Source organism: Eleutherodactylus coqui, chromosome 1 (genome assembly GCF_035609145.1).
Source record: "Eleutherodactylus coqui strain aEleCoq1 chromosome 1, aEleCoq1.hap1, whole genome shotgun sequence".
NCBI lineage: Eukaryota > Metazoa > Chordata > Amphibia > Anura > Eleutherodactylidae > Eleutherodactylus > Eleutherodactylus coqui.
In genome coordinates this window covers 468383745-468409710 of record NC_089837.1, presented here as the reverse complement: position 1 = coordinate 468409710, position 25966 = coordinate 468383745, and the positions used below count along the sequence as shown (strand labels likewise).

At 42.5% G+C, this 25966-nt stretch overlaps 1 protein-coding gene across 1 annotated transcript in view; it reads right to left on the bottom strand.

Moving 5' to 3' along the window:
• Nucleotides 1–987: 987 nt before the first annotated feature.
• The window catches only part of GALNT6 (polypeptide N-acetylgalactosaminyltransferase 6), a 63476-nt gene continuing 38497 nt past the window's right edge, over nt 988–25966 (bottom strand). The window contains exons 5-11 of the mRNA XM_066584363.1: nt 20592–20826; nt 13954–14071; nt 11665–11865; nt 8303–8434; nt 6562–6663; nt 4634–4792; nt 988–2597 (exon numbers count right to left, since the gene is read on the bottom strand). Of these exons, the coding sequence (XP_066440460.1) occupies nt 2484–2597; nt 4634–4792; nt 6562–6663; nt 8303–8434; nt 11665–11865; nt 13954–14071; nt 20592–20826 (1061 nt within the window). The 3' untranslated portion in view covers nt 988–2483. The remainder of the gene's footprint in view (nt 2598–4633; nt 4793–6561; nt 6664–8302; nt 8435–11664; nt 11866–13953; nt 14072–20591; nt 20827–25966) is intronic.

The window sequence follows — 25966 nt, the reverse complement described above, 5'->3', positions numbered from 1 at the left end:
TTGTTCAATCCCCGCTGGGTTCAGGTAGCCGGCTCAAGGTTGACTCATCCTTCCGTCCTGTGTAAAATGAGTACCCAGCTTGCTGAGGGGTAATAAATAAATTACCTGAAAGCGCTGCGGAATAAGTTGGCGCTATACAAACAAGTCCCTGTCCTTTATATTCTGCAACATGGATTTTATTTGAGTTTAAGGCACACAGGCGGATTTTTGCTGCGAAATCCGGAGTGTGCATCCGTCTCCAGATTCCACAGCAATAACCCTCCATAGCATGCAATGCAAAAAAGATTGTTTATGTATGCAAGTGGAAAGCAATTGCGGTTTCCGCTTGTGGATGGAAAAAAAAAAAATCACAGCATGCTTTTTTTCCCTGCAGTTCCAGCACAGACAGCTTCCATTGAAGTCAATAAAAGCCAGATAGGCTGCGGGAAAAGCATGAGTTTAGAAGACTGCACTGCGCATGTCTGATGGCGAGCTGTTCGAACCATCCGCAGTACAGAGTATCCGGAAGGAGAGAAGTACGCACGCACGCCGCCGCCTGCACACACAGGGTCACCCGCCGCAGTCATTGCCAGATTCCGTGGGGGAATCACCACGCGGAATCCGTGTGCATGAGGCCTAAGGGAATGTAAAAATGGCATGGATTTTTATATGGATTTCGATGCAGAATCCACAACAGTAAACCTCCATGTGAATGCGGCCTTGTATAAATCTTCATTTGTTACTTGCATGCCCTGACCTTCAACTTATAAATTCCTCTGTAATAGTCCTCTGTTCTGTGTCACTCCATGGAGCAATTAGTGACATTTCTGTAACCCAACTAAACCTGTGTGGTATCCCACTAGTAACGGTGACGTAATGAGAGTATGTTCCATTTACAACCCTACTCCTACCTTTTGGAATATCATGCCATGCCTCTGAACATACAAAATTCCAAGCCCCTTTGATATTGTGCTTCATTTTAGACAAAAAGTCTTTCTTACAACACAATGAAAAACAGTATTTTATTTTAACTAACAGACTGGAGCCGTAACCAGTTGCCATAACGGTATTTAACGTTTCATACACAATGATTTCAAAATTATAAATACACAGAATCATTTAGGACATTCTGCTCTATTCGAAGGAAGCCTAATTTAGGCATAGTCCTATCATATTTAATTAATCATAGAGTCACAGTGATTCAGCCTCATTATCCCCGTAAAGAGGAAACAAAAATAGAACCCTTCATCCTAATTGATATGTAGCAATAAAAATAAAAAAAATTAAAAACAAGACATTAAAACTGGGTGAATTACGCAAAAGATGCTGCAGTTGGGATTGATCGTGTACTGTATCTTATGATAAAGGGGCTATGGTTAAGAGACCTTGTCATCTACCGGCTGGGATATAGCATCCCATAATATTCTTATCATGGCTGTAGGTCTTCATTTTTGTCTCCTGTGTATTTAAGTTGTCGACAGATGGTCTTTAAACAAATCACATACTATCCCCTTTAAAAATGTACAATAGCATCTGTCAGCTAGAAGAGCCTTTAAAAAAAGGTAAAACCAAATGGTATTGATTAAGGTTCATGTTCTGTATAAATAATTCAGGACAAGAAAAAAAAAAACTAGACTATTGAGACTTTTTAGTATGTTGGGGATCACAAGTCCTGAAGGGTTGCAACTTTCCTATAGGCTGTGTCCAAAAGAAAAACAAACAAACACACAAAAAAAAGACAGACAAGGCGGCCAAGTGCGTTGGAGATGGTAGATGTATCCAGGATCCTATTCCTAACTCCTCCTTGCTGCAGGTTAAGGTTTGAGACGGTGGACTTGCAGCTTCATTTATCTTCTGCAGAAAGGATTATACTGGTAGGATCAACATGACTACACCCCAGCAGGACTGTCTACGGGAGACCGATAAATCCAGTGTAGAAAACCATCAAGCTTGACCATATATTCACGAAGGACACTTTGATATGCTCTACAGTTATGCCATGGCTTTCACGCTGTAGTGGATGTTTGTAAACTTTTAGATCCACAACAGATGGAAACCCAGTTTCATTAAGTCTGCTTTAGGTATGGACTAAGAGTCCTAAGTAAAAAGCAGCATGTCACTTCACAGAGGAACCTCATCAGGACTACAAGCATATGATCAATTGTATAACCCACACTTGTAGTGTATAAAAAAGCAGCTAGTGCAAATCAACCTTGTTCGTATCATCCAAAAAAAGTTAAGGAGCACCCCAGCACCCACACTGTTCTGAAATGTCCCACTTATTTCAGAGATTAGCTTTATAAATGCATTTTAATGGTGTTCTATTGCTGATTGGCTCTTCTTTCAAGGCACCATTCTAAAATGTAAACATATCAGTGGAAGACAAAGTTAAAGGTTCTTTGGCTCCTGTGGTAACTTTTATCTTCAGATTCCTCAGCAGGACACAGTGGAATGAAAGGCACTGAAGAGATGGAGCCTCAACTTGCAGTTCATATCCATGAGACTTAGCTGAAGCCCCATCGTTGGTGTATATCATTGTAGTTGCATTGTGTGGTGGTGGGATGGTCTCCTCGCGAGGTTAAACACAAATTTGCGCCAACGTTTTTCAGTAATCGGTCCTGGTAAAAGAAAAAAAAAAAAGGCACAAAACATTTACCAAAAGTACTCAGTCAGGTCTTTGAAGAAAAACACAAGGCAAAACTAATGGGGTAATAATTCTTTAAGGGGTGGTCCATTTGTTAACTACTGATAGCCCACTATTAGGAGAGGCCATCAATAGTATATCAACGTGGTCTGCCACCTGGGATCCCCACTGATAAGCTGATCGCTAGGCCAATGTTCTTGTGAACCAAGCCGATTTCTGCAGGAAGCAGACAGCTCTTTACCCACTGTAGTGGTGAGGCTTGCTATTACAGGCAAAGTTCCCAATGATACGAATGGGAACTTTGCCTGCAATACCAAGCCTAGCCACTACAGTGAGAACAGAGCTGTCTGCTTCCTGCTGAAATCAGCGCAGTGCATGAACAGAGTCTCCGCAAACAGTTGAATAGTAGGGTTCCTGGGCAGCATACTCCCACCAGTCTAACTTTCATGGCCGGTCCTAAGGATAGGTCATCAATAGTTTACAACTGGACAACCCCTTTAAAGTTAATTATGTTAGGAGGCATCATAGTTCATTTAGTGGCTAAAGATACAAAGCTGCTGAATGAGATAATTGTGACATGATTCCCAAACTCATTTCTTTGGTAGGAGTCGAAATATATAGCTGTTCGACACGTCTAATACCATTTTTCTTAACTCCTTAAAAGACCAGTGTTTTGGTCCAAAAGGACCAGACACTTTAGCAATTTTATACATGTCGTGGTTTTAGGTTTTGTCTTTTTTTTCTTGGCCTACCAAACTTAATTTTGTTTTTTCTTTGTGGCACAAAAGGGCTGTTCAATACCTTTTTTCACAGAAATTTTTGTTTGCTCTACCAGCAGTAATGTGTATAAAAAGAAAAAAAAAAGTCTATAGTCATTTCAAAAAATTACTACATGAACGCTAAACGTCAAATAAAGAAAGTGGTTTCCAACTTGGTTTTGGACATTTTGATATATAAATTTGTATAGTCCAGGGTTACAGGACAGCTATAGTGACGGTTTAGGTTGGAGTTTTTCTTTTTTTATTTTTTTTTTTTATATATTTGTATTTTATTTTTTAACTTTTTGTATATATATTATTAACTCATATGTCTCCTATGACATCATACAAGACCTCTGGGAGGACATTCACAATGTCTTTGTTTAGCAGTTTTCCACTTCAACTGAGGCATCCATAGGAGTCCCAGTTACAGGTGAAAATATTCCCCTATAACAACTGAAGTCACTGGGAGAGCAGAGTTGGGTCTTATAAGTCCCAGCAGCTCTGGGGTCACCAGTGAATACATGATCGCTGGATCCAATAGAGGATACGGTACTAAGGCCTCCTCAATTCACTACATAGCTCTCAATGGGCACTATGTAGGCTGTATAAGAGAAGACAAAAGCTGTTATAAACTGCTTCTGTCCTCTTCTCAGGGTCTTCAGCTGTCTGTAGGGTGGGGCCAAATCTAACCTGTGGAGTGCTCACATACACTGATGGCAAACATTGGGTAGGGCAACCTTTATAGTCATTGTATTCATGCAACTGTCCCACCAAAATATATCATTGTAGGGTCATGCACATAGCAGTAAGAGGTCTGCCATAGACTTGCATCGACCCTCTACTGTACCACCCAATGCTCCTGATTTAATTCATAGCCTTTTCTGTAAGAATTCCTATGAATCCAATAAAGAATAAAAATGGTGACATGTTCATCAGAACTCTGGATATATGGAGGCATTTTCTCACTAAGATGTACTGCCTCTACGTTAGCCTATTACCATACACATGGTGCCCAAAAGAGCCACACCATGGAGGCCATGCAATTCTGTGCTAGGAAGTCATAAGTCTCTGTGCACATGGATCAGACCTTTGCATAAGCCCATATATGTATGCCCTAACCTGACAGTGATCTCTCCCATCGTATACAATTAGCAGCATATGGACCGGTCAGTCTAGTTTTGTTGTTGACATATGGAGCTATTCTAATGAACAGCCATTAAATAATAGAGATTCTTGAACCATACTGTACCTTTGTGAACTCCCACTCTTCATTGCCTGGTACTGTTGTTCCTTTTCCCTTGTACTGGCATTCTCTGAGCTCTATCTGGCCTGGGCCGTACTTGGAAAATAAGCAAAGTTGCTTTCCTATGTTATGGCGCAGCTCCTTTTGTGTGGTATATTCAAAGTACTGCAAAACATAAAGATGATCTTTACTAGCCAAGCAAAAGAACAAGTGGCATAAGATACATTTTATAAGAACTTCTATAAAATAGAGCCCAATTGTGGAAGTGTGTAGAGCATTGTATTCCAATAGCCTGTAGATGGCACTGTTACTATAAAGATTGGGAAACACACTAAAAAAAAAAAAATTGTATAAAACCTGTAATACAAGAAAATGTTTACAAAGATTAAGTCTCAGCTAGGTTCATACTGCATTTGGTAATATGTACAAGTTTGAACAGTGCCATTAAATATACCGTAAACTCCACATATATGCAACTGTGTGCCTAGAAAGTTGCACGTCTACAATTGATGCCCATTGTAAAGTTGTAAAATAAAAAAAGTATACAGTGCCGTATAAAAGTTTGGTTCTGACATACAATTGTATTGAAAAGTGCATCAGATTAATCTCAAAACAGTGGATAAAAAACTCGGCCTTATAGGTACACATTTATGGTAAGTTCATGAAAAGAAAAATAAAAATAAAGTGACTGTAGCAAAAGGAGGGGGGGGGGGTCTTTTACATCTAAAGTAAGAAAGTTTCCACACTAACATAAAAGGGGATTATTTACTGTAAGAGCAGTGGGACTATGGAACTCTCTGCCGGAGGATGTGGGGAGGGCAAACTCGATAAAAGTTCAAGATGGACCTTTCTTGAGCGTTACAAGATTATATGTAATAGTCACTAATTACTTCAGAAGGGTCGGTGATCCAGGAATTATTCTGATTACCAGATTGCAGTTGGGAAGGAATTTATTTTTCCTTAAATTGGGGAAATTTAGCTTTTACATCATAGAATGGTAGAGTTGGAAGGGACCTCTAGGGTCATCGGGTCCAACCCCCTGCTCAGTGCAGGATCACTAAATCATCCCAGACAGATATTTGTTCAGCCTTTGTTTGAACACTTCCATTGAAAAAAGAACTCGCCACCTCCCGTGGTAACCTGTTCCCCTCATTGATCACCCTCACTGTCAGAAACTTTTTCTAATATCTAATTTGTGTCTCCTCCCTTTCAGTTCATCCCATTGCTTCATTGATGGTTGTTTTGCCTTCCTCAAGATCAATATTGGGGGGTAATAGGCTGAACTGGATGGACATAGGTCTTTTTTTCAGCCTAACATATTATGTTACCAGGAGAAGGAAATATTTTATTGATTCATTTCCGAGTACAGATCAACCAGTTTTTCCCATGTCATGAAATTCTTCATACCATAAAACCGCATTTAGCAAATATTAATACAACATGAGATCTCAAATGACTTGTTCACTTGGTTTATTTACATTTCGATAGAACGTGTTCTAGCATGCACAACATATAACTATGCACAGCAAAATATAGAAGAGGAGGGAACTACATAGGCTGGGCTGTGACAATGACATGCCATTTGTATGACAGTCACTGAATCGGAGATGAAAGATGTATCCAGGCCAGGAAGTAATTTGCTATATATACACACACATGTCCTAATATAACCTTTAGTTTTATAATACCGCTTTATTAATACTACCAGTCAAGTTGGGCCGGTTTATTTGCATTTATTTGGCTGTACACTGGAATTACATTACGTGAACAGTGCAAAAAAAATGTATGTGGCAATTAATGAGACAATTAAAAAAAAATTAACTTTTAGAAGTTACTACTAGCTTGGGTTAAAAGCATAGTTAGTTACATAATTGTTAATAGTCTAAATAAGAACTATTTGTGCTACTTTGCCACAACTGTTTGTCTGTGCATACCTGGTTTCCTCCCATTCCATGGCAAGGGTACATGATTAAGGGCTTTCCTCCGTGGTTGTTTTCACCAACATCTAAACAGCTCTGGGATCCTTCATTTTTAATCTGGAAGAAATATTATGACATCAGCATACAATATAATAGACCGTGTATTGTAAATCACTAATTGTAATACATCTATGTGTACGAATGGAGGATGTGAAATACTCTTGTATAGAATAGACAGAAGTATTATAGAGGGGATACCTTTATTGGCCACCCAGAAAAATTATATATGCAAGCTTTAGAGACTACTTGGTCCCTTTGTCTAGCCTGATGAAGTATCACCTCTAGAACACTTTTGTCTTATTTATACAAGAGTGTTTCACGCATGTCAGAGGATCGCAAGTGTATCCTATGGATTTCAATGGGAAACATTACATCGCACTTACAGCATGCGAGTGTCATGTGATGTCTTTAAAGGTCCTATTGAAAACAATGGGTGAGGCGTTCCGAGGGAACACCAAAGGATAGAACATGCTGCAAATTCTTTTCCTTGCAACATTGCTGCAAGGGGGAAAAAATTTGCAACGTACACCCAAGTCCTGTTACCTTGAGGGACCAGAGGCCCTATGCTGCATAAGAGGTCATCATTATCAAAAGTGCAACTAAAAACATTTTAAAAAAACATTTGAGACGTGTCATAGTGATATGTTAGAAGTATTGACTGGTGGGGGTCTGGGTGCCAAAAGACCAAGCTGAGGCCTCATGTCCACAGGCCCGCATGGTTTCCCCGTGTAGAATCCTGCAGCGGATTCCAACGGACCCGCAGACATGAGGCCAAAAAAGATATAATACTCACCTGTCCGGATGCTGCGGGGCTCTCCTCCGTGGCAGCTGGATCTTCTTTCTTTTGCCAGGCGAATGCACTCGGTACGCCGGCAGCGTTCTGGGCGCTTGCGCTGTGCTTTTTAAAAAAAAAATTTCAAACTCCTGCGCTCCAGCAGCACAGACGTAGTGACAGCTGCATCTGTACCGTGGATCCGGACGGCCTCCATTGTTTCATGAGTCGTCTGTGCGGGACAACCGCACGAAAATGGAGCATGCTGCAGTTGTTTTACCGCACATGCGATCCGCTCGCCAGGGAAAAATGACATCTGCAGGTATTCAATTATCTGCAGGTGCCCAATGATTACCTATGGGCGCAGATCGCATGGGTGGGAGACCCGCATGGTTTTTAAAATTTGATTTTTGCCGTGGACATGAGGCCTGAGGGGCTCAGCTGAGGGCTGTTCCCACTTAGCTTTTATTACTATTGTTGTATGGACTCAATAGACTTTCTATGGTGTTTCCACACCACAGTGAGCAGGGATGGGAACCACAAAGCTGGCACAGTGCTCAGCTAAAGTGTAGTTACCCTTTGAACACAAAAACAGTGGTTATAACATAGGTGAAAAGTCTTTGCTGTGGATTGATTAGTTGATATTCCACAAGTTAAAAAGTAAAGTGCAATAGGCATATAAATGGAGTTTAACACAATCTCACACATAAACCATGGGGTAAAAAAAAAAAATGTAAAAATACACACCAGTTTTGAGGGCATATTATAATGGTTGTAACTTTTGTGATAGCACAGGTATTCCACAATTTTGATACAATTTTGGTAAAGGTTAGTGCATTTATGTAAAAGCCATGGATTTCAGGATTGTGAAGATTTGCTGAGGTAGAATCAATAGGAGTGTAAAACCATTTGGACATCACTTACTGCTCCATAATATGTTGGTGAGAGGTCTGGTATGAACATCTCTGGGTAGACATTCTGCAAGTACCATGAAAAGTTCTTACACTTCAAGTCTTCTTTCAGCTTCAATCTTGCAAAAAGATCTCCATAGTTTTTCTGTAATTATAAATATATGCATAAAAGTGTAAGAGTTACACATTCCCTACAAGGCAACCTAACTTATCAGTAATCCCAGAAAGTTTTCTTCATATTGATTGTAACTTTCATTGCCTAAGTCCAGACATCCTTCATCTCTGAAGACAACAAGAAATATGGGCACACCAAGAAGTTAGTCTTGCAGGTAGGAGATTATATTGAGGGCAATGTAAACTCTATGTTATAGGATGGTGGTAGTGAGTGAAGTAAATCTGAAGCATTGCATGGAGTTTTAGCAGAGCTGTCAAGTCACCCCAGTTTAGAGTGCCCTCCCCTAGTTACCCGGTTTCGTACTCTACACAAGGGCAGCAGTCAAAAAAACCCAAAAACTTGCCTCTCTTTCACTCTTCGGTCACTGTCCCCCCAGGGAGAGAAGTGGGCTAGATAAGGTCTGACGGCAGAAGGTCAGCTGATATTTCCCAGTCACATGACTAGCGGAGGTGGGCCCTAAAAAGACCAGTGTATCTGAGATCTCTGTAGAAGATGCAGCCCATGGAGGGCAGGTCTGGAGGTGCACTATGTGTTTCTCAGGCAGGGGTGATTTTAACCCCTTTCCGCCACAGGATGTAAATGTACGCACTGGCTTTGGAGGGGTTCCCGCGAATGAATGTAAACTTGCGTCCTATGTTGATCACGGCATGTAAACTGTTCACAAAGGGAGAGCACTCACTCTGGGATCTCTACTGCCCTCTACCATGTAATTGTGGAGGGCCGATGACTTGCCATGGCAAACAGATGCCAGATAATAGTGTCTGCCATGGCCTGTGATCACTATGAGAAGCGATAATGCATTGCAGTATAGAAGTAGTGCAATGTAATAATTCAATCATAGCATCATACGTTCAGTTACCCTACACAGATATAAAGAATACCACGTTTGGTACCATCGAATGCATACAATAAATTGAACACTTTTTATCCTACACCGCAAATGCTATAAAAAAATAGAGCCAAAGTGCTTCTTTTGTTCGTTTCCCCTCTCAAAACACACACAATAAAAGTGATCAAAAAAGCAATATGTACCCAGGGTGGTACCAATAAAAACTACAGCTCATCACACAATAAACAAGCTCTCTGTTACGTGTGCTGCTGGGATCCGTAGTTCTAGGCTTCCTAGCAGCACAGCTACAGGTGGTTGAGGGTTAATTGAGCTGGCTGGGTGTGGTACTTCCTGCTAGCCAATCCCCTGGGTCTGTGCTCACATATAAACCCAGCTCCTGGTCAGTCTGTCTCTGGTGTTCAGGGTAAGCAGTCATGAATCCTTGTCTGTTGCAAACTTGCTGCGTGATTTGTGTCTGGCTGGTTCATGTCCGTTTGTACGTTTAAATTCTGTCAGTTTTGTGTTAGCTTGCTGTGTGACCTGCTATCTGTGTCCTGTCTGAACTGTGTCCGGTTCTGCTGAACTCCTGGTTAGTGTAGGGACTAGCAGTATAACCAGGAGCCCTGAAGTGGCCTGCTAGCTTTCACATCGATGTTGATTATAATCCACACCATGCCCCCTGTATTAAATTATATTATACGCTATGTTCCTTGTATTTCTGGGGACACAATGTGTATTCTAGCTTGTTGCGGGACACAGATTTTTATTTCTGAGGGCACAGTGTATCATTATATATCTCTGGAGCAAAGCGGGTGCAGCGGTTTTCAGGAGATACTGTGTCTGATGCCATTTTCTGAAGAGCAAGAGAGGTTTGGCCCACAAACTTCAGAGGCAAGAATTTACTGGAGAAGTCATGAAAGTCTTGAGTAGATGGAAAAGAAAAGGAAGGAGTCCAGATAATGTCACCTGTGAGTCACTTAAAAGGGGTTGTCCTGCCATAGCAAGTGGGGTTAAGCACTTCTGTATGGCCATATTAATGCACTTTGTAATATACATCGTGCATTAAATATTGGCCATACAGAAGTTATACACTTACCCCCTCCGGTGCTGGCGTCCCCGTCTCCATGGCGCCGACCAAAGCCACCTTCTCCCTGGATTAGATGCGCTTACGCAGTCTGCCCTCTTCTGTCCGGCTCCGGCGTGCTCGCGCTACAGAGGTCTTCTGCGCATGCGCAGAAGACCTGTGCGGCGCGAGCACGCCGGAGCAGCCCCTTCAGCACAAGCGCGTCTAATCCAGGGAGAAGGCGGCTTTGGTCGGTGCCATGGAGACGGGGACGCCAGCACCGGAGGGGGTAAGTATATAACTTCTGTATGGCCAATATTTAATGCACGATGTATATTACAAAGTGCATTAATATGGCCATACAGAAGTGCTGAACCCCACTTGCTTTCGCGAGACAACCCCTTTAAGATCATTGTGTATTCAGTCTTTGAGTCATATCAGTATTTCATTCACATGTGAGGTCCACTGCATTCCAGTTTGATGCACTACATCTCTCAGCATGTCCTTACCTTTGTTAAGGTTACACTAGGAGCTGTAGTTTCACTTGGTAAAATCTATGGCACACAATCGGTTGCTAATAATACTTTTGTGTACAAAGTATACCAATGCATTATTGGCAACCCAAGTATACAACACAACTTGACCACATTGTTTATCGTTCTCGCTCATTCTCACTCTCCCTTTGGGTTCTCTCCCTCCCTCTTTTTCTCCTCTCTCTTGTTCTATCATTTTTCCTTTTCTAGGGTATCTATAACTACCTTTGTTACTATCAGAAATGTCCATCTTCCTATGAAAGGCACTGCCAGGGTAACTTCTCCATTTTAGAAGCCAAGGCAAAACATGAAGTGTACCAATACTCACCACTGTACTAAATAGCAGTGGCACAGCTATAGGCGTTCCGCAGTCGCAGTTGTGACTGGGCTCGTAATCCAAGAGGACCTACAGGCTCTCCACGAATGATCAGTTAGCTTCTGTATAACTGAGAAGGAACTGTGCAGCCGTATAGAGGTACATGGTCTGCTCTACACACTTCCTGCACTCTTGTCTATAATCAGTGTAGGGATGAAACTGAACTCTGAAAGCAGGCAGGGCAATGCTGGAGCCTGGATGGGCTGGTAACCACTAGACCCCAGGTATGCAACATCTACCCTGCAATAGGGATCTTAAAATTTACTATTTGACTGCTCTATACCACTGGGAATCCTTACATGAATACCTTTATTTTATTAGGCTAAAAGGAGTATTAACCATTTCTTTATCCAAGCCCATTGTAGGACTTCATGGAATATAGAAATTCGTTCAACTTACCTCCCGCACCATTTTGGCAGCTTGTTGGTTCCTTCGATAGTAAATCTCTTTATAGTCGTCCATCCAAACTTCAGCTAAACGCACCTGGTTTCTAGTAATCACTTGGGTACCTTTGGGGAATGAATGAGGGCTTTTTGTGCGGAACACATGGCCAACAACCGAGCAAGGTATGATCTCCAGCTGTCCACCACATTGCCAGACCTAAAATGAGAATAGATCAATGAAAACCGAATCTCCAACTAGTCAAGTAGTCGAATATAAAAGGTGTTCCAAAAGTTATAAACAAAGAAAATCTTAAATGGTCACTAATTTTTCAAACAATTTGTGTGTGAGACAGCCAATGTAATAACTAGCAAAAGTGCAAATCACTTAAATTTACATAAAATGACATTTTTGTGCTCACAAATCTTTTTTTTTTTTCAAGCGATGGCCACTAGGAGTCTCTATTCCCTATGATTTTCTGTCCACTGAAGGTTAAGGGAAGTCCAAGGAGAAAAGAAAAAGGGGGAAATGGGAAAACAGAAAGGGGAAAAAAATGGTAAAGAAGAAAGGGGGAGGGGAAGAGGGTCAGAAGCAGAGGCTCACAGAGATACGACTGCAGGTGGGCGATTCAATTTCCCTCAGCTAGTGAGATCTTCGGTATGCTAGCTCAGTACTGCAGTACATAGTCCTACGTGATGCAGTTATTTATGTGTGCACTACAGAGATGGAAAGCAGAATCTGTATTTTCTCTGTGCACAATGTATAGAACACAGCAAAACAGCAGACTCCCCCCACCAGCTTAGAGAATTGAAACAGAGATGGAGCCTGGAAAGTAGAAAACTGGTGATAAATGCAGGATTGACGTGAAAATGTAATTGGCTATTTGTAGCCCTCCATCTTATATTCAAACAGCCATGAAAGTTCAATGTATAAATTATAAGGATTATATAACTGAGTCTTATAGACTTACTGGAACCATGTTAATATCTGGACATAGAATCACCATTGTCTTGTAATTCTACCACCATTGTCTATAGAGTTGTGATTCTATTGTCTAATCTTGCAAATCTTCATTGTCTTAAAGGTCCTTTTACACGGGACGAATGTCGGGCAAACGATGCCCGATACTCGTCCCTGTGTCTCCGTGCTCCTGCACGGGAGCTAGCAGAGGAGGCTGGTTCACGGAGTAGCCAGCAGGGGCGGGGCAGTGCAGGAGATTTCTCTCCTCTCACTCCCCTGCACCCCCTCCATTGAGAGAACTCAGCGGCCGTTCACTACTGAACTGCGGCTGTTTAAACTACACGAAAAGCTTAAATCGCTGATCTTTTATGCAGCATAAAAGATCAGCAGTGAAGCTTATCGCTCATTCGTGCCGTGTAAATGGACCTTAACGTTGAACTGGGGCCTTATGTATATTTGGAGCTTAGTGTTGTCCTCGTTTTAAGAATTAGTTTTGTTTGTCTGATCTGATCCCATTTGAGGAATGGCCACTTCGGATTGTGACCTTTTTAAGGCAAACAGCTCTATGCACTGATATTTGTAATGTAAATATTCAGGCAATAGATCATAGGGAGTATAAAAGACAGGAGAAGGTTTTGGGGAGTTAGATGCATTTTGGACCTGTGATGGGGAACGCCCTCTCAGTGTGGTTCCCAAGAGACCCCCAGTTCTCTGACTTTTCACCGCTGCTACTCCGGTTGATGCACAAAGCAGATGAAGTATACCCACGGCTCTGGGTGATGTGAGGATTCATGTAACCACTTCTAAAGAACTGTTTACGAAACATATGTGCAATATCATCTATTTTATGTAACTTTGTTTTATTTTTATCATTTATTGATTTGTATTAATAAGTTGTGTTGCATCAACCCGCTTGTCCTTCTTTAAAGCTGTATCCGAACTTGTTGCCTTTCAACTTGGCAATACAAGGGTACAAGTCATAATGGCCAGACAATATACACGCTTACGTGGAAAGTCACCCAAGTTCTTCCTGAACTTCGGAAGATCATCTCTAACTAATACATAGGACAGAACTATGCATATAGATGCTGATTCCCAAGTAGAGCATCCCTGTCGCTAATCAATGCCCTTTGTAAATAAAATAAACAATTAAAAAAATAAAAAATAAAAACTTAAAAAAAATGTATTAAGCCATATTTCTTAAGACTTTTCTAAAATTAATTTCATAATTACAGTTTTACATAGCTGCATGTGTCAAAGTATGTATTAGGTATAATAGTATTACAAGGAGGACATCTATTGAGTAAAAGGTTTGTTTCCTTGTAAGGTTAAGGGCTGAGGACATACCCTAAAAGACATTTCTACATTCTCTCCTCCCCATATTTCCATCTGATCATCATAAGATCCAATATGTTCAAAGTAAGTCTTGGAGATAGAAAAGAGACCTCCAGCAAAAGTTGGTGACCTAGAGAAAAAAAAACATTTGTTTTCAGCAGTTATTACAAGTGTCTTTATAATAGCTCAAACATGAAAGCCAAAGTTGAATTCAAGCAGTGGGTCCTTCATTCTAGTGATCATTGGAGCGCTCAGCTTGTAGACTTCACTGATGCATTTTTAAGACATAGCAGAAAATAGATAAAAGGAGAACATACATTTTAAATATTACAGATCAACAATAGGACATGAAGATAGGCCAGGGGCATAACTATAAATCTGAAGTAAAGAAAATTGCCTGTATGGTGCCATTTATGCCATGTAAATTGCTTGCAATAGCCAATTGGAGCTACCTATATGTGGGCAGATCAGTTTCACACTTTTAGGCTGGATTCAGACGAACGTATATTGGCTCGGTTTTCACGCCGGCCGATATACGGCGTCTCTCTCTGCAGGGGGGGGGGGCTGGAAGAGCCAGGAGCAGTGCTCTGAGCTCCCGCCCCCTCTCTGCCTCCTCTCCGCCCCTCTGCACTATTTGCAATGAGGAGAGGCGGGGCGGATTCTCGCTGTTTAGCCCCGCCCCCGTCCTGCCTCCTTTCATTGCAAATAGTGCAGAGGGGCGGAGAGAGGGTGGAGGAGGCGGCAGAGAGGGGGCGGGAGCTCAGAGTACTGCTCCCGGCTCTTCCAGCCTCCTCCCCTTGCAGAGAGAGACGCCGTATATCGGCCGTCGTGAATATGCGGCCAATATATGGTCGTCTGAATAAGCCCTTACACTGACTTTAAATTAGGCAAACAAACTTAAAAAGGTGCAACTCTGATCTACATTTGTTAGGTTCTCTGTTCGTTTCCATCATTCTTGGAGGCCATCATAGCATAGTTGACTATATGGTCAGGTTTTACACTTTCTGTGTTTAAGAACCCAAGAAACAATAGTAGGCTTTAAATAGTTGAGTTATATGCTACACTTGTGCTTAAACAAGGAACACATGTTTAACTGGCTAGTGCACCCAGTCCCCTCAATACTTCCTATAACATACATTCACATTGTTACTATTTTGCTATAGCTACACGTCAAATGAATCTAGTTCAGTAACTGCAGTTTTCAGATTTATATTCACTATTCAAATCTTTCTTAATGGCTAGTAGCTGCATTTATAGACTTAGCAAGTCAGAGTCTCACAGTGATGTTCTAGCCAGCGAAAGCAAGGGTGTGTAAGCAATGAATCAACGTGTGTTCTCATTAGCTAAGATAACATAACTCGTTGGCAGTGCAAGTGCATACGTCATCTTAGCCACACGGCTGGACTCACCCTCTGTCACTCTGCACTAGTAATAGATCATCACTGGCTCCATTAAGTAGGTAACCCATGTACCTATTTAACACCCAACTATAGATTATCACCAGGATTATCCAGCTACACAATGTAATATACGCAATAGAGGCAGGTGGTAAGTAACACTTTCTGAAAAACATCTGTAAATGCAAAAACACACATGGATCTAGAGTATAGCTTCAAATAATAGAAGTATTCAGAGCTCCAATAGCTGGAGGGGCCTGGTTTCATAAAAGTCACTAATAGTATACTGTAAGGCCATGACCACATCATCTAATATGTGCCTAGGAGTAAAAACTTTACAGCCAAAGCTTAGCAACTTCAGCTTAAAAATACAAAAAAAACTCAACCAGCAAGACGATACGAGTATGTGGATATATTCTGAATGTAATTCTCCTTAAAGAGTGCCTGCACTTTCCCTTTGGAGCACTCCTGCTCAGACATCCCATTTTGGCTCCACCATATAGTGCTATATGGGGCCATCTTCAGCTACCGGAAGGAGCTGAAAGCAGTTGATGGAGCAGGAGCGCTCCGAAGTAAAAGTACAGGTACACTTTAAGTTACAAGTGTTGGCCAAGTGATAAAGCTCGTCACACCTCCGATCCTTCTGGCCAACCAGGCTGTGTATATTGATGAGGATTAGAGAATTGATTTATTAATTCTTTATAGCCGACAGCTAGCTATGTGAATAAAATCCTCGGAAGATCCAGCAGTGGTAAAGTTCAGAGCAGCTCTAAGCTGGAATAAGCTTAATCGCCATTTGTTAAAGTAATAGAGCGTTGAAAGGAGTAAAGGAGTGTCACCACCTTGGCAGCTGGGTTAGCCAGATAAGGTTTTAATGAAGTATGCAATTACTCCCAAGAGACTTTATAGCTGTGGAGTTATTGAATACTGTACGAAGCTGTACTGCAAACACACATATTGTAGGTTTATCCATCTTATTGTAAATGTAGTTTATGATAATGACTAGGATATAAGATGTGGATAGTGAGGGACAGATAAAGTGGAATAGGTTCCCAAAAGGGATAAGTGGCAAAGTTGCTGTTTTTCCAACTGTATGCGACATTGTACTACAAAATCTCACCAAACAACGAGTAACAGAGAAGAATTTTGAATACATAGGGTGGATGACAGAAAAGTACCCCCACCACACACTCGGGCTGGGCTTACACAAATGGGTCGGATTCCGCATGTGGATTTCCACAGCGGAAGACTTGCAATACTTCATGGAAAATAATTGTGAAGGATTGTCTGAGCAGAAGAAAGATCACCCTCTCCCCTCCAACTGGCATTAAGGCTTTTCCATCTGTTCTTCTATCACGTTGTGAGCGTTTCTGACACTCATACGCAATGTTAATTGCATATGGGCTGCAAATCACTCGAATCCATAGAGATCTATTGCGGCCGTCCACGCAGAATACACGTTAAAATGGAGCATGCTGCAGCATTTCTTCCACGCGAGGAATATGCAATACATGCATGTGAATGAAAATTAGAAAAATACATGTCTTTGAATGCGCGCATTTTACTGCAGACCTTCCGTGTGGATGGCGATTCAAATCAGTTTGTCTAAGCCCAGCCTTATGTAAATTGTCTAAGGCCTCATGTCCACGAGGACAGATCCGCCGTTGGTGTCCCGTACGCGTGATCCACGCCCCATAGGGATGCATCGGACACCCGCAGGTAGTTAAATACCTGCAGATGTCATTTTCCCCTTGAGGCGCAGATTGCGTGTGCGGGAAAACAGCCGCAGCATGCTCCATCTTAGTGCGCGTCTCCCGCGGTGACGACTACCGCAGGCTTCTATTGAAGCCTATAGAAGCCGTCCGGATCCGCGGCACACCCGCAGCTGAATTTCTGCTCTCCAGTGGGAGAGCAGGAGTTTAAAAAAAAAAATGGAGTTTCCGGCGCATGCGTGCGACACGCTGCCGGCGTGCCGAGCACATCTGCCGGGCCGAAGAAAGAAGATCCGGCCGCGACAGAGGGAAGATCTGCAGCGTCCGGACAGGTAAGTAATTCTTCTTTTTAGGCCTCATGTCCGCGGGAAAGGAGGGACCCGCTGCCTGATTCTGCATGAAGAATCCACGACGGGCCTGATTTTCCCCGTGGACATGAGCCCTTAGGGTGTGTTCACAAGTTGTGGAAATGCTATGGAAAAAACGCCACTGAAGAGTTTATTAGTAAATGGGATTAAAAGCAAATCCGGTTCACATGTACATTTTCTACTGTAACTCTAATCTGCAGTTTCCGCATAGTGTAGACGCACTATGAAAGAAAATCTGTCTTTGTTGTCTATAACGTTCAACACAGCGCAGCTTTCATTTCTTATACTACTGAGGTTAAATGAGAGCTGTGCTGTTATTGATTACTACGGGCAGCAAACAGATTTAGACAGCCGTCATAGGAAAGTGATGCTGGACTACTTTTCCGTGGTCGATCCTGTACCATCTTCAGGTAAAGGAAGTATTTCAATATGTATAAGTAGTAGCAAGAGACCCAAAGTATTAAGACCTTTCAAATGCAAAGCTAATTTATACTGCAATCCTAAATGTCTCCATTACCTTTCTATAACTATGCTTTAAGAGTAGTTATCCTATGAGGAAGAGCCTTGTGAGGCACAGAGTGTTAAGGCAGCAGAATGCAGTCTTAGGCTCTCGCTCACAACCTGATGGTTACGGGTTCAATCCCCGCTCGGTTCAGGTAGCTGGCTCATGGTTGACTCAGCCTTCCATCCTTCAGAGGTCGGTAAAAGGAGTACCCAAGCTTGCTGGGGGGTAAAGATGAAGACATCTGTGCGGAAGACAATGCCAAACCACCCCGCAAAAACAGTGTGCCTCAATGTGATGTCACCCTATGAGCCGGTCCGACTCAGTGCTTGCACCAGGGGACTTTACTTTATCCTATCAGGACAATCCCTATTCATGTGTTATATTATAGAGGCGGGGTTTTCAATGAGTGCTTAAAAGAGAAAAAACAGAGATACTACTAAAGCAGCTCCTTTTCTGGAGGACTTGTAGTGATGTATTAAATGGATGTCCATTCATTTATAAAGGGGTTGTCCAGGCCCCTTTAAATGTCTTCCAAACACAGTGCCACTTTTTTCCATTTTGTTGTATATGGTATTGCAGCTCATCTCCATTAAAATGAATGGGAGCTGAGCTGTAATACCAGATGCAACCCACGGCCAAGGGTGGCACTGTGTTTGAAAGAAAGCAGCCATGTTTTGCTAACCCTGGACAACCCCTTAAAATGAAGTCATGTAATGTTACTGCTACATTTGGCTGCCCAGGGACTTTAGCTTCCGGACCTGTGGCTGGGCTCAATAGTTCTGCATTTATAATAGAGGGTTTCCTAAAGATAGAGATATAAATCCAGATATAAATCAAGCTAAAAACTAAATATTGACTGCGCTCCTGAAGTATGTGTAGCAACAGGGTTGAGTCTCTCCTTTACGCTCAGATAGTTTTGCTAAAGAGTTCTTCAGTCATAGGTATCTGACACAAGTTGCTATTTCCTGATAGATACAATCTTAGTTTTAGTTACTTAGAAATGTAATATTTGCTTATGGGACAACTCCTTTTTTGTTACATCACACAAGATCTCAGTTGGAATAATTAAAAAAATAAAATGCTCCCATCCCTAAATATTGCAGTTACTGTACATACTTGTTACAGTGCCCCCTGGTGTTCTTTTGATTCCCTTTCAGAATGTCCACCTAATATGTCCAATGCATTGATTTTAATTGGCTGGCCTGCACAATAGCAAAAATGACTATCACGTACAGTAAGACCTGAGCACCAAGTCTGAGCATTGGTGCCCACTAGCCCTGCACGCATGGACAGTGGGCATTGACAGATAATCTAAAGAACATCAGGGGAGCCATAAAAAGTACATAGAAGTAATATCTAGACACAACACGTTTTTTTAAAGTTTCTAGCTAATGTGTTGTGATGCAACACTAAACATTTTGTCACAGTACACTGTACTTTTTTACTATGTAAGGCTTCTCTTCCTCCCGCACATCTATGTCAGTGCTACCTGGCAACCAATCTTAAAAGAGGAAGCAGTCATTTTCCCATGCCTATCACTGTGCAGATAAGTGGCTAACAAGTGTAAAGTACCATAAACAGATATGCGCAGTACACACTATTCTACCAAAAGTAATTGGACACCTGAGCAAGAATGAAAAGTAGTATTTATGTATATGTGTTAATGCTTTGTGTGGTCTCCTTTGGCCCTAATGATATTGGTTACTCTCCGTGACACACTTTCTACTAATGTCTGATATAAGTCAGCTGGTATTTCCCTCCATTCATCCTGCAAACATCTGGTGATTTCTCCCAAAGAAGATGCATTGGCCCATTTACAATGTGCAAGGAGTGTTGTTATTGGACAGTCGAGCAATGGAAGAACATTCTATGGAGTGACAAATGATGCTACTCCATCTTCAAATCAGATGTACATACCCGAGTCTAAAGGACGCCTAGGAAACACCTTTTAACCTAGTGCGTTGTGCCAACAGATAAGTATAGTGGAAGTTCTGTTATAGTCTGGGATATTTTACATGGCATGGTCTTGGTCCGTTGGTTGTAGTGGCATGAGCCATGAACACGGAGGCGTACCTTGACATTTTAGACAATGTGCTTCTGACTATGTGGTAATACTCTGGGAATGGTCAGCCATACTTGCAACAAGACAATGCATCTTGTCACAAATCCAACACGGTTTGAGGATATGGATGTTTCACGACTGGCCTGCATAGAGTCGAGTCCTGTCCTGAAACCTACTAAACATCTTTGACACGAATTGGAATGTCGGGTCTGGAAATATGAAAAATGTCCCTCTTTGAGAGAACTCGCCATATGTTTGCAGGAGGAATGGAGGGAAATACCAGCTGAAGTGAATCAGACATTGGTAGAAAGTATGCCACGGAGAGTATCCAATGTCATTAGAGCCAAAAGAGCTCCACTAAGTATTAACATATGTAAATAAACACTACTTTTGATACCTGCTCAAGTGTCCAATTACTTTTTGTAGGACAGTGTATGGTTTCAGTTGCCTGCAATATACAACTTCTGCAACTACACCTCACCTGCCATGATGTGTAGCTTCACAGTAGCTAGAGAGCACAGTCACAACTATGATATATTCATTTTATTGCAGGCCACAACAAAGTTTTTGTCCAGATATTTTATAACGCTTTACCATAACACTTACTTAATAGGGTAGGTTTCATCCTTCCTTCTTTCTTTCTCATGGGCTGGGATAGCTTCCCAACCGAATGTCAAGCTCCAGTCAAAGTTTCCTCGACTGTGGTGCTTCCCATACTGAACAGGTTTGGAAAATTCAAAACTATTGAGGTCAATAGTTGTAATATCTGGGCTCACCACGGCCGTGTGGTCTTCAGCAATTCTTGATAACAAAGGTTCCAGCCAGCCATGGAAGCATTCACCTGTTCAATAGTAAGGTACAGAGTACATCTCAACATTATTAAGAGTCACCCATCATCTCTGATCATAAAATACTATACAGGAGGATTTGCTAAATGAAATGCAAATTCTTAAAAGATCCTAAAACGGTGCAATACAATATAATTTTACAGTCGTAAACAAACAAGCCCTAGTAAAATAAGCCTAAAATAACAAATTGTCAACAGGAAGGCGCACGCTCATTATTTAGTCGGCTTTAAATGCGAGGAGGAAGCACTCTATTACATAAACAGAATGGAAATTTCTCAAAAATATATAAAGATTTACACAGAATGTTTCCATTTTTCAGCTTCAATTTGCTCTTCTGGCAGGCAACACATAATACGTTAGACTATGACAACATCTCCTAGCATTATAAATCAACTACACAGCTTTGTAAAATAGCATGGTGACGAGATAATCTAAAGGAACTACTATAAACACCGTGTAAATATCAGTTTACAGCATATTATTGAAGTGAAAGACTTTTTACTAGTTTATTCGCATGTGGAGCTGTACCCACCTGCAGCCCCTTTGCTTTGGTGTCCATAAAATTTACTGGCAAGTTTTCCGGTAGGGGTGTTATAGGGATCACGTCCGAATCTCAAAACTACCTTATATACCAATACCTAGGATGTGAACATTCATTTACATGATGATTTGGATGCACACAACACCCCTAGGACAAGGAAAAGTTGCATCCATCATCAGAAACTAGCATGTTAGGTCTTCAAGGACTACTTTGGAAGATACGCAGTTTAAACCATTGGATGTTCACTGCACCCACAAAATATACATTTCAGCAATCAGTTTGGTTGATCAGTGAGGGCGTCAACAAATCAAATTATTCATCATTAATAGAGATGAGCGAGCATACTCGATAAGGCAAACTACTCGAGCGAGTAGTGCCTTATTTGAGTACCTGCCCGCTCGTCTCTAAAGAGCTCTAAAGATTCAGGTGCCAGCAGGGGGCGGGGAGCAGCGGGGAGGAACGGAAGGGAGCTCCCCGCTCCCTGCCGCAACTCACCTGTCACCCACACTGGCAGCCGAATCTTTAGAAACGAGCGGGCAGGTACTCGAATAAGGCAGTACTCGCTCGAGTAGTTTGCCTTATCGAGTATGCTGGCTCATCTCTAATTATTGACATTTCCATTTAGAAATCTGTACATTTGCCCTGAACTTAAAAGGAGTATTCCGGTTATTGGAGGAAATTACACATTTTCACCTATCAACTGTATGGGTAAAAACTGGTAGACCTGTTGGGTATCAGACCATTGGGGCTCCCACCGATCCTATTAACAGGGGATCAGTGCCCCCCCCCCCCCATATTTCATAATGCATGATCCCTTCATAGTATTTTCGTAGTGCTGAGCAAATGGGCCACTGCCTGCACATGTGCAGCAGTGGCTCTATTCATTTCAGAACTCAGACGGAACTGCAAACTGGACTCCATACTCAGACAGACATAAACCAACAACTGACAAGCACTCAAAACACTCACCTGCATACCTGCACACATAGCCAAATGGAATAACTATAGAATGTATGAGGTATCAGTTTGCATTTTGTCCAAGATACTTAAGCACGTGAGCCCACTTGGACAGTCCTTGTTGTCTCACGGGTCCCCACTCTAACAAGACAACTAACCCCAGCCTGCATGCGGGGCAATCGTCCCAACAGGGACGACCCCGCACTGGAACCTAGGGACACCTAATCCTAGATGATAAACAATCACCAGCAAGACATAGTTCACACCATATGTACAGACACGCAGGAACATGAGATTGTTCACACCTAAACACACCGAACAAACAGGGGAGACGGCTAGAAGCCACAGCAGGAGAGCTGGTATATATGAGCGGCAGACAAGGGATATTGGCTGGCTAGAGAAATCCACACCCAGCTATCTCAACCAAGCCCACCTGTGGAGCATTACTGCTGGAAACCCATGTAGAACAACAGATCCCATCAGAACGCTCTAACACACAATTTGAGCACCTGTGTGCCAAATTACTTTATATTTTCTTATATTATTACTAGACTTGTTCTGGTGGACCGTCGGTGTATAGTACTGATCTGTGCAGACACGAGAGAGTGTCCATTGTAAAAACCTACTTCATAGTCTAAACGCAGCGTTTCTCAACTCCAGTCCTCACCCCTTCTCCAAGCAGGTCATGTTTTTAGAATTTACTCAGTATTGCACAGGTGATGTAGTTATTGTCGGTGCCTCAGACATTGCCACAGGTGTTCTCTTTATAGGATATCCTGAACACCTGACCTGTTGAGGGCGCTGAGGACTGGAGTTGGGAAAAACTGGTCTAATATACTGTTGACAACAGCATTAACGGAAAAGATGACTAGTAGAGATGAGCGAACGTACTCGGTAAGGGCGATTTCGCAAGCGAGCACCGCGATTTTCGAGTACTTCACTACTCGGGTGAAAAGTACTCGGGTGCGCCGGGGGGCGGGGGGGGGGGGGCGCGGTGGAGCGGGGGGGGGGGGGGGGGGGGTTAGCAGCGGGGAACAGGGGGGAGCCCTCTCTCTCTCCCTCCCCCCCCACTCCCCTCTGCAACCCCCCGCTCACCCCCGGCGCACCCGAGTACTTTTCACCTGAGTAGTGAAGTACTCAAAAATCACGGTGCTCGATTGCGAAATCGCCCTTACCAAGTACGTTCGCTCATCTCTAATGACTAGCCCTAGTCAAACATAAAAACGTAAAATTTTTTGTTAACAAAAGTATTATTGTACTTCACCTATTCATAGAGATTGCTAGCGATTACTAACACGTCTATGTCAGAGGAGATAAAGGTGTGTCGCAAAAGGTAGAGAGGCCATTGGGTAAGACAATAAAACAATGATGGCAATGAAAAGGCCACGTTGCCTAACAGCAACTCACCTGTATTATGGGGAATAATCAAGACAGATCTCAAATGACTAAACTCATCCTGCACTGTTTAGGCAATACAAAGAACAAGGAAACGTAATGCAAGGAAAAACAGGTTTCACTATTCAGAGTATGCAAAGAACCATTCTGTCCTTAGGCAATTCGTGAAAAGACCCCCTCCACTGCCCTTACACAAGTACTTGTAATAGTGTGGCATTCACCTTCAGATAGATATGAACTCTAATTATTAGACTGTTAACACTTAATATGCTTACAAATTTGCCAACGGCACAAAGCTAGCAGGTATAGCTAACACTAGGGAAGAGAGAGAGTATTTAAAAAGATCTAGAAAAGCTTGCACAGTGGGCAGGGACTAACAGAATGGTATTTAACAAGGAGAAATGCAAAGTCCTACATCTAGGCAAGAAAAATGAAGAAAGCACATACAGAATGGGAGAAATTGAGATAAGCAGCAGCACATGTGAAAAAGACTTGGGTATACTAATAGATCATAGACTGAACATGAGTCAACAATGTGATGCAGCAGCCAAAAAGGCAAAAGCAATAAACGCAATTCTAGGATGTATTAAGAGAAGCATAGAGTCTAGATCACGTGAGTTAATTATCGCCCTCTACTCTTCCTTATCAGACCTCATCAGGAATACTGTGTCCAGTTCTGGGTACCCCACATTAAAAAAGACAGACAAACTGGAGCAAATTCAGAGAAGAGTTACCAAGACGGTGAGCGGTCTGCAAATCATGTCCTATGAGGAACGGTTAAAGGATCTGGGAACGTTTAGCTTGCAAAAAAGAAGGCTGAGAGGAGACTTAATAGCTGTCTACCAATATTTGAAGGGCTGTCACAGTGCAGAGGGATCAGCCCTATTCTCATTTGCACAAGGAAAGACTAGAAGCAATGGGATGAAACTGAAAGGGACGAGACACAGATTAGATATTAGAAAAAACTATTTGACAGTGAGGGTGATCAATGCGTGGAACAGCTTACCACGGGAGGTGGTGAGTTCTCCTTCAATGGAAGTGTTCAAACAAAAGGCTGGACAAATATCTGTCTGAGATGATTTAGTGAATCCTGCACTGAGCAGGGGGTTGGACCCGATGACCCTGGAGGTCCCTTCCAACTCTACCATTCTATGATTATATGAGGTGAGACCCTAAGGCTGTGATGGCAAACCTATGACACGCGTGTCAGCACTGACATGTGTAGCCATAGTCGCTGACACACGGCCGCTCACCCCGTTAGTAAATATCGGCAGGGGCCGTGGCTCCCCTGCTGATTTTCACTAACCAGCACTACTAGCAGCGCTGATCCCGGCGCACACTGTAATGTCAGTGTGCAGCCGGGATCCTCCTCCCCCCATCTCCCGACGTCTCCTACCTGTTGGTTCGGCGAGAGCGTCCGGGGCAGGAGGCGTCCTGCAGCACACTGACGTCACAGTGTGCACCAGAGATCATCTCTGCTAGGGGCGTGCCGGGCACAGGAAAAGCGGAGCCTCCAGGAGGTAAGTACGTGGGTCTCGGGGGGGCACCGTCACTGCTGTGGGGCCACTGTGGGGACACTGTCACAGGTAGGGCTCATTATTACTGAGATAAGTGAGGGGGAGGCAGCGAGAGGAGAGGGCCTGTGCTATGGGTGTTTTGGATTTTTTAAATACATTTTTGTTATTTAAACTATAAATATCGCAAATTTATGTTTTTTTTCTCGAAGTGACACACCACCCGAGTTATGCTCAGTTTTTTGGCAAATTGACACACCGAGCTCAAAAGGTTGCCCATCACTGCCCTAACGACTATTCAAAATGGTTACCAAAAAAACAAAAGAAAACCTAAAATGCTCTTAATCAGAGTGAGCAAGGGCATACTAGTATACAAAGTGCATTTTATATATAGGTATATATAAATAGACCTGATAGTGATGAATTACATTAAAAGGGGTTTTCCAGGCAGCGCCCGCTGTCAGTACCGGGACACACTGGGACTAGGGCGGAAGCCACCGTGCCAATCCATGTATAGTGGCTGGCACTTGTATAATTGCAAGCGCAACTCCCATTGAATTCAGTGAAACCTCAGCCTGCAGTCACGAGCACCAGCCACTACACAGGGGTCAGAGCAATGTTTTCTGCCCAACCCCGATGTATCCCGTCAATAACAGTGGGTCCTGCTCATTCCAATTATCTGCAGTGTCTTCTCAGGGTTGTTATTCACTGAAAAAGCCAAAAATG